The following is a 14277-nucleotide window of genomic DNA, read 5'->3' as shown; positions in this document are numbered from 1 at the left end:
TGCTCAAAAAGCAAATATTCTTTCAGTTTCCAAACAGCCCTCGACTCTCTCCCACACAGACAGGATGCTAGCCAGGTGAATGCTGGTAGGCAGAGGCAGAATTCCCCCTCTTATTTTCCTCCCCCAAACTAAGCCCGACCACATAGTTTCGTAGCGAAGCACGGGTGTCGAACTAGTCATTAGATAAACGATTGAAACAAAAAAATGGGGTGGCCTTGTTGAGATTTGCTATGGTTGTGGGCAGAGTTAAGGAGGTGACCGTACTTTGTCCTCTTCTACCCTTTCACCCCTGGGCAGCTGTGCCTGCTGGGATGCGGAGTGATCAAATCCCCAATTTTTATAGCCCTTACATACGGATTCTTCTCCAGCAGATGGTTAGCAATTAAACCAGACAGAACTGACTGGGGTGGGGTGGGGGGATATTAATTAGCCTGGGAGACATGGTTATGGGTTCAACCCCTCCCTTACTAATCCAGGGAGACATGTTGTGCAGACAGTAGGGCCTCACTGAGGTTCGATGAACCAGCCTCAACGACTTTGCAAAAACGTAGCCCGTCTCAGCAGAAGATATCCAAGGCTGATGGCTCCCTGACCTAGGTTGTTTCCTTGCAGACATTTCACGACCCAGCTACAAGCCTCGGTGGGGCAGTGGTTAGAGTGCAGCACTGCAAGCTACTTCTGCAGCCAGCTGCCTACAATTGGGCAGTTCAAATCCCACCAGGCTCGTGGTTGACTCAGCCTTCCATCCTTCCGAGGTGGGTAAAATGAGGACCCAAATTGTTGGGGGCCAGAGGCTGACTCTGTAAATTGCTTAGGAAGGGCTGGAAAGCACTGTGAAGCGGTATATAAGTCTAAGGGCTAACAGCATCAGTGCTAGAAAGGAGTGGGGCTTGAAAAGGAGAAGGAGAACTGTGGGGTCCTTGGTGCTCTCTGAGCTTGGCGGTTTTCTTGCAGACGTTTCATGACCCAACTAGGTAACATCATCAGTGCTAGAAGGGAGGGGAGTTTGTGAGGAAGAGGGAGGGAAGGAAGGAAGGAAGGAAGGAAGGAAGGAAGGAAGGAAGGGGAGGAGGAGAACTGTGGGGTCCTTGGTGCTCTCTGAGCTTGGCGGTTTTCTTGCAGACGTTTCATGACCCAACTAGGTAACATCATCAGGGCTAGAATTGAGGGGGCTTTGCTTTACTTGTTTATATACAAGTAGCTTGCTTGCAGAGAGGAAATCCTTCTCCCTTCTAGCACTGATGAGATTGCCTAGTTGGGTCATGAAATGTCTTCAAGAAAACCACCAAGCTCAGAGACCACCAAAGACCCATCATTTCAGCCCTGAGCTACAAAATAATTCTCTTTTATTGATCTCCAAGGATCCTTCGGGAGGCTCCTTCCCAAGAAACTCCAAAGGGGGGACCTGATTTTTATTAGCGTTTCCTCGGGGCTCACTTCCATGTGCTCACCTCTAAAGTGCCTCTCTTGCTTGGGTTCAGGATGAGGAATTTTTTCAGCAGGTTCTCGCAGTCCGTGGACATGTAGAAGGGGATGCGATACTTTCCCCTCAAAACCCGTTCTCGCAGCTCCTGCAAAAGGAAAAGTGATTTGGGGGTGTGGCGGGGAGAGACACAAACATTTATTTTTAACAGGATTAGAAAAGGACCGTTGCAGGCGTGCACCTATTCTCCTTCAAGAGAGCTAGAAGCTTTATGTTAAATGTTTTTTTTTTTTGAAAAAATATTTTAATTGCAACATAGGTTTCTGAATTGTGAGCCACCCAGAGTCGTTTGCTGAGATGGGAAGCTATAGAAAATCCAATCCAACCCAAACAATAAATATGATTTGCATGGGAGGAGAGAGGTGGGTTTTTGTAGATGTGTCGGTGGCCTAGAGGTGGAGCTCTCGCCTCACCATCAGGAGGCTGTGAGTTCCATCCTAGGTAGAGGCAGATATATTTCTCTCTCTGAGAATATCGTCTGCCGAACAAAACTCGGTACTGGCGACAGGAAGGGTACCCGGCCAGTAAAAACACTCTGCTAGCTCCATTCAGTTGCTTGGACTCCACCCGCAAGGGATTATGGGGTCGTTAAATGAAGTTGCTGATGATTAAATCAAAACTGGGGCCCGGAGATGTTGGTGGGTTCAGCTTGTCTCCTTAGATAACTTTTGTCATTTTTTGTGAGCACACTGGCCCACATTTAAAAAATGAAATTTTGTTGCCTGCTCTCAAGAGAAACTAACCTTTTTGGGCTCCTGTGCCAAAAATTGTGCACATTAGCGCACACGCACTCAAGGTCCCAGCAACTAGAATGCAATGCGTGACCCCTGCGCATGCACACCTGATCCCCCCCACACACACACACCTGCACTGCGCCTCACAGCTGATTTTTCCAGCTGGTTTGAGGCCTTTTTCGGCCTCCCAGAGGCTTGGAAAAAGCCTCTGCAAGGCTTTTCAGGACGAATAAGAGGCCCGTTTCGTCACTTCCGATATTACAGGAAGTGACAAAACGGGCCTATACATCCTGAAAAGCCTTGCAGAGGCTTTTTTTCCAAGCTCTGGGAGGCTGAGAAAGGCCTGAAATCAGTAGAAAAATCAGCTGTGAAGCATGCGTATGCGCAATGAGGTAGGTTTGCCTGCGGCTTGCGTGCATAGCTTCACCATCACGGCTATATATCTACTCAAACACATATACACATGCTATATACATACGCACATATATACCTGCACCCAGCCACACCCACCCACACACTAACCCATTGTGAATACATAGTGGAAAAAGGAAACTTGAGAGTTTACAAGGTTGATGCTATTTGGAACAAAACTGTGACGGAATCTGGATGTTCTGCTTTGGGTACCATGAAGCCCCCTTCCAGGTGTTGGGTTAGCTGGCACCAGGTGTGTGGACAGTTGAGGAGAGCGAGGACTCAGATGAGGGGGCAGGACCATTAGAGAGTGGACTGCTACCTTCAGAGATTGTGGGGGTTGGCAGCAGCGATGAGGAGGTTCCTGAGGAGCCTGTGCCAAGTGCGCGTGCGCGTGCGCGCAGGGCTGCTCGTAGGAAAGAGCAGCTATAACAGCACGGGTGACTCAGGAGTAAGGCTTTTACGGTAATGGCCCCTCCCTCAAGAAGATAAAAGCCAGCTGTGAAACGAACGTCCTTTGCAGAAGGCAAAGACGTTTTGAAACTCCAGACTCGTGGGCATTCCAGTATCCTGAGTTTGTATTTGAAGATTCTTGTATTGCAAATTATTTCTTGTCTGTTATCTTTTGGCAAGTCTCACGCAGTTTGGCAAGGCTTGTGATTATCACAGTTAATTCTTTTGCAAAAGCATTTTACAAGGTTTCTGTTCCTTTTGGATTGTGTTTGATTTGTTGGAAAAGGGCGTCGGTCAGAACAGAAAGGTAACAAGGAAAACAGATCGTGAAAAGGATGTGCAGCATCCCAGACAATAGGCCACGCCCCGGATAGAAGGGAGGGAACTTGCCAATCATCTTATCCTGCCCTCCCCACCTGTCTCTGCACCGCCCTTCCTGTCCGAGGCAGGAGGTGGAGGTACCTTGAGGTTCTGCCCGTCAAAAGGCAGGGAGCCGCTGACCAGTGTGTAGAGGATAACCCCGAGGCTCCAGACGTCCACTTCGGGCCCGTCGTACTTCTTGCCCTGGAACAATTCAGGCGCAGCGTACGGGGGGCTCCCGCAGAACGTGTCAAGCTTGTTGCCGAACGTGAATTCGTTGCTGAAACCAAAGTCTGCAATCTTGATGTTCATGTCGGCATCTAACAGCAGATTTTCTGCCTGGTGGGGAGAAGAGGAGAAGGGAGTGGAAACGGGGAGAAACTGCGAAGGGCTGAGTAACCAAGATAATCAGGGAACTGGAGGCTCAAACATACGGGGAACGGTTGCAGGAACTGGGCCTGGCTAGTCTAGTGAAGAGAAGGACCAGGGGAGACAGGAGAGCATCTTCCAACATTTGAGGGGCTGCCCCAGAGAGGAGGAAGGGGGTCAAGCTGTTTTCCAAGGCACCCAAAGGCCAGACAAGGAACGATTGATGGGAACTGATCAAGGAGAGATTCAGCTTTGAAATAAGGAGAAACTTAGGACAATCAACTAATGGAACAGAAGTTGCCTTCAGAAGTTGTAGGAGCTCCATCACTGGAAGCTTTCAAGAAGAGACTGGACTGACACCTGTCAGAAATGGGGTAGGGACTCCTCCTTGGACTGGGGTGGGGTGGGGTTGGATTGGATGACCTACAAGGTCCCTTCCAACTCTGTTAATCTGTTAAAACACCAGAAGGCAAGACAGGAAGCAATGGATGGAAACTAACCCAGGAGAGAACCAACTCAGAACTAAGGAGAAACCTAGAGCCAAAGAGATTTGTCTGAAATGGTACACAGTCTCCTGCTGCAGCAGGGGGTTGGACTAGATGACCTACAAGGCCCCTTCCAACTCTGTTAATCTGTTAAAACACCAGAAGGCAAGACAGGAAGCAATGGATGGAAACTAACCCAGGAGAGAACCAACTCAGAACTAAGGAGAAACCTAGAGCCAAAGAGATTTGTCTGAAATGGTACACAGTCTCCTGCTGCAGCAGGGGGTTGGACTAGATGACCTACAAGGCCCCTTCCAACTCTTGTTCATCTGTATCTGGTTAGACGGAGTGGCTGTTCCTGCCTCCCGTTTCTGTACCACAGAATTGTTTCCTTAGCTCTGCTTTGTTTTGTCACCATTTTTTTCCCCTTTGCTTTCCTCCCGGCAAGCTCTCGTGCCCTCGCTTTGCTAAACCTCTGAATTCTCTTAGGGCTGCCTAATGCCTGTTAATCCGTGGAGCGTGGCTGTGATATGGTTACTTATCCTCGTTATCTGGCCGCGGTGGGTTTGGCCGCGTCAAGCCGGCCGTGGGTGAGTTGTTGGATTCTGGCTTTGAAAGCCCGAGATCTACTTTGCTCAAACGGCTTCAGGCTCGGAGGAAACGAGGAGGAGGGGTGTGTGTGTGCCTGTGTTTTGTGTGTCTGTGTGTGTGTGTGTGTCTTGATATTCAATATTAATGTTCACAATAAGCAGAAGGGGGCACGGAATTTGATATACCCTTGGGGGGGTGGGAAGAAGTGAGGATTGAGGGCAGAAGCCACCAGCTCCAGCTGTCCTGGGCTCTGCCTCCAGATGCTGGCTGGCCGTGGATGAAAAGGCACCTCGAGAGCATCTGGCTGGGCAAGAAAAACGTGCCCTAAAACTTTCCACCCAAGGGCCGTCAGCCACGTTACCCCAGAACGGTTGATGGGAAGGATCCGGTGGGGCCAGAGGCTTAGAAAGTCAGGCCAAGCCGCCAACGCCAATCCGAAGAGCGAGATTATCGAGAGTTGGAAAAGGTCTTCTAGTCCAACCCCCCCTGCTCAAACAGGAGACGCCGTACCATGCTGGACAAAACGGCTGTCCAGCCTCTTCTCAAACACCTCCAGGGATGGGAGCAACCACCATTTCTACTGGCAAGCAGTTCCACTGGTTAATGGTTCTCAATTGTTAGGAAATTTCTCCTTCATTCCAGGTTGCTTCTCTCCTTGCTCAGTTTCCATCCGTTGCTTCTGCGTCCTGCCTTCAGGGGACGCTTGACCCCCTTACCTGCTTTCTCCGTGAAGCCCCTCACGTCTTGGGAGGCAGCTATCACGAAGCCGCCCCTCCAGCCTTCTCTTTGGTTACCCTAGATATTGGCTGCTTCGTGCAACCCTTCTCTTTTTATAAGGTTTTGGCTTCCAGGCCCTTCGCCGTCTTTCTTGCTCGCCTCTGCACTCTTTCCAGGTTTCTAAAGGGCCTTTTTCCCTTGAAGACAAGCTAAGACTCGCTGGCTACAGGGACACGCCTCCTCCTTGGCGATAAAAGCCCCAGGCCCCTCCTGCAGGGGGGAGGAGACGACAACGCTGGGGGGTGGGTGGGTGAGCGCCGGAGGGGCTCTTCCATCTCCACCGGAGAGCCCTTGCAAGGTCTACTCTGGTCTTGAGAACTAGATCCTTGTTCCAAATTTTGTTTGAGGGCTCCCCCTACTAAAAGCAGAGCACGGCCCGGCCGGAGCTCCGCTTTGGCAAAGGGTAAACTGAGGCCTTCCCTCCTTTTTTCCCCCACACTTACCTTCAAGTCTCTATGTACAATGAATTTTTGGTGACAGTACTGCACAGCAGAAACTATCTGGAAGGGAAGAAGAAGAAGAAGAAGAAGAAGGGTGAAAAAAAATATATATGGCAATTTCTGCATCGGGGTAAACCAGCCTCACTCGGGTATCGCATCAACCCCAATATTTTTCAGACCCTCTTTGGCGTTGCCCCCACCACCACCCCGTCGCTCGGAGTTGGAAGGGGGAGCGAAGAAGTGGGTGCACAGGGAGGGGAGTGGGGTGTCTTTTCCAAGAAAGCAAAAATGAGCTGCATAAATTAGGCCTCATCGCAGCATCCAAGCACCAATGAGCCTCGGTGACGCCGTGGTTAAGAGTGCGGTACTGCAGGCTGCTTCGGCGGACTGCCGGCTGCCTGCAATTTGGCAGTTCGAATCTCACCAGGCTCAAGGTTGCCTCAGACTTACGTCCTTCCGAGGTGGGTAAAATGAGGACCTGGATTGTTGAGGGGCAAGAGGCTGACTCTGTAAACCGCTTGGAGAGAGGCTACGCACTGTGAAGTCTAAGCGCTATTGCTATCTTTCTTCCTTCCTTCCTTCCTTCCTTCCTTCCTTCCTTCCTTCCTTCCCTTCCCTCCCTCCCTGGGATTAGAATACAATATTGCAGGCTAACTCTACCCACAGCCAGGAAGTTCAATCCTGACCAGCTTAAATTGATTCAACCTTCCATCCTTCCGAGGTGGGTAAAATGAGGAGGACCCAGATTGTTGAGGGCAAGAGGCTGACTCTGTAAACCGCTTAGAGAGGGCTGTGAAACACTGTGAAGCAGTATATAAGTCTAAGGGCTATTGCTAAGTGCTATCCAGAAAAGCAGGTCTGTGAAGTGGGTGGGTTGACTTTTCCTGGGGGGTGGGTGCCAAAGTTCTTGCAGCAATGACCCAGTGAGGCTCCCCCTTCCTCTCTTCCCTCCCGCCCACTGCTCTTCAGTTCCCAAATCCCTTTCCCAGTTTAATTTTCCAGCTCCATCTTGTTTTGCGATGTTCCGGAAGCGATTTTCACATTTTCACCCGCGACACAGCGACGTCCGTTAGTTAAGGCGGCTTTATCAGGAAAGGAGAACGAGGCATGGAGGGCCCAAGAGGGAGGGGATTCTCTGGCCTGGGGAACAGGTGTTTCCAAAAGCTGGCTGAATGAGAAACCAACATCCTCTCCTTTAAACCAGGATTGCGTAAGAAAGAAAACCAAAGGCAGCGGGGAGGCCTGGCCTTGACGTGACCTCTGGGAAATGAGGGTCAAGAGCTTGCATCCTAACGCTTTCATTGTTGCAAGGAGCCTGCTGCTTCGCAGGTTCTGTGAGAATTTTGCTTTCCAGTTTGGGAGGGCAACTAAGGGGCGTTAAAAAAGCTTTTTAAAAAGCTTTTTAAAAAGTTTGTGTTGTCAACATCTGGATGAATGGAAGGACTTTCCAAAACACCTTTGCAAACCAAAGGGAGGTAAAACCACAAGCCCAATTGGCCAATTGGACTAAAAAAACGGTGTTTTGGTCTGGTTGAAAAGGGGAATATTTTTGGGGTGTGTGTGTGTGTGTGTCTCTTTCATATACTCTTCAACAACACACCACTGGGGAGGCGGCCAGCAAAGGAGGAGAAATTTTCCAGAATGAAGTTATAGCTATCATGGAATAGCAGCTTCCGTTTTCAAATGCCATTTTTCCTTTTTTTGCCAGGCAGTTAATGGTGGCAGAGATCCCCTTACCGGCTTTTTCGCAGGTTCATAAAAAGTGGCGTAGCGCTCACCTGTCGGAATTTTGCACGCGCTTCCTTCTCTTTCATTCTTCCATGAGCCACTAAGTAGTCAAAGACTTCGCCTGGAGGAAGAGAGAGAAAGAGAAAGAGAGAGAGAAAGAGGGAGAAAGAGAAAGAGAGAGAGAGAAAGAGAGAGAGAGAGAGAGAGAGAGAAAGAGAGAGAGAGAGAGAGAGAGAGAGAGAGAGAGAGAGAGAGAGTAATGAAGCTCTTTTTCTATTTGGAACAAAATGGCACATAATTCAGGAAAACCGGTGAGGGAGAGAGATGGGATAAGGAGCAATGGCAAGAAAAACTAACCATTTTTTTAAAAAATTATTTTGTGCTGTTGGGATACCACCACACCTAGACACGTGAGGAAGTTTGGCTTGCAACAAGTGTTTCTCGACCTTGGCTACTTTAAGGTGGGTGGACTTCAACTCCCAGAATTCCCCAGCCGGAAGTCCAGCCACCATAAAGCATGCTGGCTAGGGAATTCTGGCAGTTTCCAAGCCACCTTAAAGCATGCTGGCTGCAGGATAGTGGCAGCTGAAGTTCACCCATTTTAAAAGCATTCTGCCCAGGGAATTCCGGGCATGGAAAGCCACCTTTTAAAAGCACACTGGCTGGGGAATTCTGGGAGGCGGAAGTCCACATATCTTTAAACACTGCTGACGTTGAGAGCCGTCGCTCTAAAACTGCTGATTTCTGTCTCAAACACTTTCTCAGCTGCTGCTACCAAAACCATCGCTTGGGCTATTTTTTGGGGGGTGGGTGGGGGTGGGGGCAAGGCAGGTAGCACCTGGAGGAACTGAGGTTGTCTCCTACTCTACCTGACAGGTAGAGCCTTCCCGCCAGGCCTCCTTCTATCCTCCCTAGAGACCCTGCTTACAGAAATGTTGCTGGCTGGACAGAAATCCCTATATAGTCCCCCTCCGACGGATGGATCAGGGTATTTTATCTGGCAGAATCAGGCGAAACCAGGAGGGGCCCATTTTCTGCTTGGGTGGGCCTTGATCCCCACCTGGCTTTCTTTGGGAAAAGCAGACCCCCCCCTCCCCCCCAAGCCAGCTGTCTTACTTTGATCTCATCTGTGCCACCTCCAGGTACCCCAAGAGGCATGGATAGCTTTCGCCCATCTGTTGCCGGCGAAGGCTTTTGTTACCTCTAATGGACCATATGCCCCTCTCAGGAAGACTGTCTGGAGCCTCCAGGGATTCAGGGGGCCACTCAATGCAGCAGGAACGAGGGGAGAAAGCCCCCCCCCAATTTACAAATCGCCATCCATCCTCGTCATAACAACAAGGGGTGCTTCACACATACGCACCCTTTTTTTTTTTAAACATCAGATTTAAATTGCTGGTTTTTTTGTCTTTCCTGGGAGAAATCACTTGCTTATCGCTTTTGTTTACTTAATTTTACTTGATAGATAGTCCTCGCCTTGTAACTGCCATTGAGCCCTAAATTTATGTTGCTAAGGGAGACATTTGTCAAAGTGAGCTTTGGCCCCATTGGACAACTTGTCTTGCCACGCAAGTGAAGTTTTGCCGCCATTTTACAGCCTTTCTTGCCACGTTTGTTAAGTCAGTCCCTGCAGTGGTTAAGCTAGTAACACGGTCGTTAAGCGAATCGGGCTTCCCCCGTTGACTTTGCTTGTCAGAAGGTCACAAAAGGGGATCGCGTGACCCTTGGGGACACTGAGACCGTCATAAATATGAGTCAGTTGCCAAGTATCCGAATTTCAATCATGTGGCCATGAGGATGCTGCAAGTGTGAAAAATGGCCATAAGTCAGTGCCGTTGTAACTTCGAACTGTCACTAAACACACCGTTGTAAGTCAAGGGCTTCCTCTACATGCATTTATTTAAATTTGTTAAATATTATTAAGTAATTATAAAGAATCAGGCTAAGCATAAAACCCAGCTAACTGCATTAGGGCTTAGCGTGTATTACTTAAGACTATATTACCATTCTTCTCTTCCTTCCTATTACCTACCTCCTCCCACTTATGACTATAACCTTGTTGCTTGTATCTTCATGATTTATATTGTTTTATTTAGTTTCCTAGTATGATTTGATTGCTTATTTAGTATCCTATGACTATGATTCAGTGTTGTGTCTTAGGATTCTTGATGAATATATTTTTTATGTACACTGAGAGCTTATGCACCGAAAACAAATTCCTTGTGTGTCCAATCACACTTGGCCAACAAAGAATCCTATTCTATTCTATTCTATTCTATTCTATTCTATTCTATTCTATTCTATTCTATTCTATTCTATTCTATTCTATTCTATTCTCCAATTTTCCTTCCTTCCTTCCCTCCCTCCCTCTCCTTCCTTCCTTCGTCTGCCACCACTCTGCTAAACAACTAATTTCCACAACACCGTCAAACTATTTACTACAACTGCATTACTATTCTTCTTCTCATCCTTCCTATTACCTACTTAGGACTATAACCTTGTATCGTCACGATTTATATTGTTTTATTTAGTTTCCTAGTATGATTTGATTGCTTATTTAGTATCCTATGGCTACGATTCAGTGTTGTGTCTTAGGATTCTTGATGAATATATTTTCTATGTACACTGAGAGCTTATGCACCGAAAACAAATTCCTTGTGTGTCCAATCACACTTGGCCAATAAAGAATTCTATTTTATTCTATTCTATTCTCCAATTTTCCTTCCTTCCTGTCTGCCACCACTCTGCTAAACAACTAATTTCCACAACACTGTCAAACTATTTACTACGACTGCATTACTATTCTTCTTCTCATCCTTACTATTACCTACTTATGACTATAACCTTGTATCGTCAGGATTTATATTGTTTCATTTAGTTTCCTAGTATGATTTGATTGCTTATCTAGTATCCTATGGCTACGATTCAGTGTTGGTGTCTTAGGATTCTTGATGAAGGTACTGTTTAATGTACAGCGAGAGCAGATCCCATCAGATTCCTGGAATTTGGAGCTGGGGTGGGGGAAAGCGACACGCACTCACCCCCACTGGCGTATTCCATGACGAGGTACAGCGTTTTATCCGTCTCTATGACTTCAAATAATTTAACTGAAAGGCAAAAAAAATAAAAAATAAGGGGGGGAGAAAGATTAGAAACACCTGGTCAAAGAAAGGAAGCGGACACGCCAGGCTCGGGAAGAGAGAGGAAACGCGGCTGCAGGTTAAGAAGAAGCCATTACAGGCAGTCCTCGGCTTACGACCACAACGAAGTCCCAACATTTCCGTCGCTAAGCGAGACAACTTAGGTTTTCTTGCCGCATTTGTTAGGTGAACTGCTGCAGGGAGCCAGCGAATGCTGCGGGTCTTGTCTCTGAGGGAAATACCCCCGGTGGGACCTAGAAGAAGGGCCTTTTCTGTGGTGGCCCCCTCTCTCTGAGATTAAATTGGCCCCGTCTCTAATTCCGGAAGGCGCTGAAAACCTGGTTCTGCCAGCGGGCCTGGGGAACCCAGAGCGGGATGGAGCCCATTGAATGGCTTGTGTGAGGTGCTATCGCCAGGGCGGGGCTGGGGGGTGATTTTATGATATTAATTGATTACAGGACTCTCATTAGTTTTATTGCTTTTATATGAGGCTTTATATTCTGTAAACCGCCTCGAGTTGCCGTGGGCGAATGGGCGGCAATATCAATCCCCTAAACTAATAAATAAAAACAAATCAATACGTCAAAGCTTGTCTCGTTTTACGACCTTCCTTGCCACGGGGGTTAAGGGAATCGCTGCAGTTGTTAAGTGGCACCCGTCATAAATAGGAGTCCGTTGCCAAGCGGCTGGATTTGGATCGCGTGACCCTGGGAATTCTCCAGTGGTCGCAAGCGTGAAAAAGGGTGGCATGCCACGTTTCCCAGGGCCGTTGTAACTTCCAACGGCCACTAAATGAACGGTTGTTAAGTCGAGGACCACCGGTGGTCAGCCCGTGGCGAGTCAGCCGGGGTGAGTTGTCCTAGACCCTCCCGAATCATTTTTTTGGCCACGGGACCTCCCGCCACCCTGGAAAAAAAAAAAAAGCATTCGCAACCTTGCCGACCGGTTTCTGGCAGGCAGGATTTGTTTGTAACTTTGAACGGTCGCTAAATGAACTGCCGTAAGTGGAGGGTGACCCGTGGTTGGGGAATGGCACTACCAGAGGGAGGGGTGGCAGACCCCAACTCAAGAGGCTCCCGGAGCCACGAGGAGGTGGCGGCGGGGCTTTTCTACGGCCGTGTCGCAGAATCCCGCGGTTTTTGGGATCGGGATCGGGGGCAAGGGAGACCCCCATTCTCCAGATGTGCCAGATGTGCGGGAAACGAACTTTCTCACGCTCCGGGCAGCAAATCCAGACGTGGAGAGCAACGAAAGGCTGGCGTGAGGCTTGGCAGGCCGGGCCCATCGGCTGCTCGATGCCATGACTGGCAGATAAGGAAGTGCAACATCTGGAAGTGGGGAGGGGAAGCAAACAAGAGGGGAGGGAGGGGGGAGGGAACTGGGGCTAGCATTCTCACCTATGTTCGGGTGATTCAGAACCTTCATTATTCGCACTTCCCGGAAAAGCTGGAGGAAAAGAGGAGGAGGAAACGCAACAGGGAGAGTTACTCACAGGCCTCTTCATGGCTGTGCTCCCCTATCTGGAAGCAGCCTTACACACACGCACACGCACACACACACAGCCATGGGGTCTCTTCTGGGTGCGCTGAAACTGCCAATTCCCAGAATTCATCTCCTGGCACCAAAACGCCTGGGGAGGAGGGACTTTGCGGAATGCTGGCTGGGGGGGTTCTGGAACATGGAAGTCCACAGATCCTAAAACAGGCTGGCTGGGGAGTTCTGGGAGCTGAAGTCCATCCACAAGAAGGGAAGGGAAGGAAGTCGGATGAAAGGAGAGGAAAAGGAAAGGAAGACAAGACAGAAGGGAAGGGAAAAAGAGAAAGGAAGGGAAGGAAGATAGAAGAAAGGAAAAGAGGGGAGAGGAGAGGAAAGGAAGATAAAAGGGGAAAGGAAAGGGAGAGAGGAAGGAAGGGGAAAGGAAGGGAAGGGAAGAGAAAAAGAAGGAGAGAAAAGAGAACGGAAAGTAGAAAGGAATGGAAAAGAGAGGAGAGGAGAGAGGAAAGGAAGATAAAAGGGGAAAGGAAAGGAGAGAGGAAGGAAGGAAGGAAGGAAGGAAGGAAGGAAGGAAGGAAGGAAGGAAGGGGAAGGGAAGGGAAAAAGAAGGAGAGAAAAGAGAACGGAAAGTAGAAAGGAATGGAAAAGAGAGGAGAGGAGAGAGGAAAGGAAGATAAAAGGGGAAAGGAAAGGGGAGAGAGGAAGGAAGGAAGGAAGGAAGGAAGGAAGGAAGGAAGGAAGGAAGGAAGGAAGGAAGGAAGGAAGGGGAAGGGAAGGGAAAAAGAAGGAGAGAAAAGAGAAAGGAAAGTAGAAAGGAATGGAAAAGAGAGGAGAGGAGAGGAGAGGAGAGGAGAGGAGAGGAGAGGAGAGGAAGATAAAACAGGAAAGGAAAGGGAGAGAGGAAGGAAGGAAGGAAGGGGAAGGGAAGGGAAGAGAAAAAGAAGGAGAGAAAAGAGAAAGGAAAGTAGAAAGGAATGGAGAGGAGAGGAAAGGAAGATAAAAGGGGAAAGGAAAGGGAGAGAGGAAGGAAGGAAGGAAGGAAGGAAGGAAGGAAGGAAGGAAGGGGAAGGGAAGGGAAAAAGAAGGAGAGAAAAGAGAAAGGAAAGTAGAAAGGAATGGAAAAGAGAGGAGAGGAGAGGAGAGGAGAGGAGAGGAGAGGAAGATAAAACGGGAAAGGAAAGGGAGAGAGGAAGGAAGAAAGGAAGGGGAAGGGAAGGGAAGAGAAAAAGAAGGAGAGAAAAGAGAAAGGAAAGTAGAAAGGAATGGAGAGGAGAGGAAAGGAAGATAAAAGGGGAAAGGAAAGGGAGAGAGGAAGGAAGGAAGGAAGGAAGGGGAAGGGAAGAGAAAGAAAAAAGAGAAAAGTAGAAAGGAATAGAATGGAATGGTAAGGAAAGGAAAGGAAAGGAAGACAAGACAGAAAAGTAAGAGAAGGGAAGGGAACGTTGTCTGGATATAGACCAACAAATCCCAGCATCCCCCACTGGCTGAGGCTCATGAGAACTGGAGGTAGGAAGGTCTCAAATCTTGCACAATCCTGAAACCTCTCATCAGGGGAGAGAGGACCAGGCCTCCAACTACATCCAAAAAAAGCCCCCCATGCATTTGGGATCGCGAAGGCTTCCCTTGCATTTTTCTTCCAATTACTCCAATCCAGGGCATCTTTCAGGCTTTTCTACTTTCCCACCAACCGCAGGATCCTTCTCTGACATCAGGGACTCTCAGCCAATCACTTCACCCCTCCGTTAAGAAACAAAAAGCGAGATTTAAAAAGCCAGCCATTTGGCACAGGGGGTCCACCCCGAAGGAAATAAG

At 48.7% G+C, this 14277-nt stretch overlaps 1 protein-coding gene across 16 annotated transcripts in view; it reads right to left on the bottom strand.

Moving 5' to 3' along the window:
• The window catches only part of MARK2 (microtubule affinity regulating kinase 2), a 118129-nt gene that overhangs the window by 25550 nt on the left and 78302 nt on the right, over window positions 1-14277 (bottom strand). For all 16 annotated transcript variants that reach the window (XM_087913647.1, XM_087913650.1, XM_087913657.1 and 13 more), the window contains exons 4-9: window positions 12369-12417; window positions 10873-10938; window positions 7882-7952; window positions 6107-6163; window positions 3544-3780; window positions 1452-1571 (exon numbers count right to left, since the gene is read on the bottom strand). In XM_087913647.1, coding sequence (XP_087769773.1) covers window positions 1452-1571; window positions 3544-3780; window positions 6107-6163; window positions 7882-7952; window positions 10873-10938; window positions 12369-12417 — 600 coding nt within the window. The remainder of the gene's footprint in view (window positions 1-1451; window positions 1572-3543; window positions 3781-6106; window positions 6164-7881; window positions 7953-10872; window positions 10939-12368; window positions 12418-14277) is intronic.

This window comes from Pseudonaja textilis, chromosome 16 (assembly GCF_049901715.1).
Source record: "Pseudonaja textilis isolate UNSWEBS1 chromosome 16, rPseTex1.2, whole genome shotgun sequence".
NCBI classification, from domain to species: Eukaryota; Metazoa; Chordata; class Lepidosauria; order Squamata; family Elapidae; genus Pseudonaja; species Pseudonaja textilis.
This window is presented reverse-complemented; position numbering and strand designations above follow the sequence as displayed.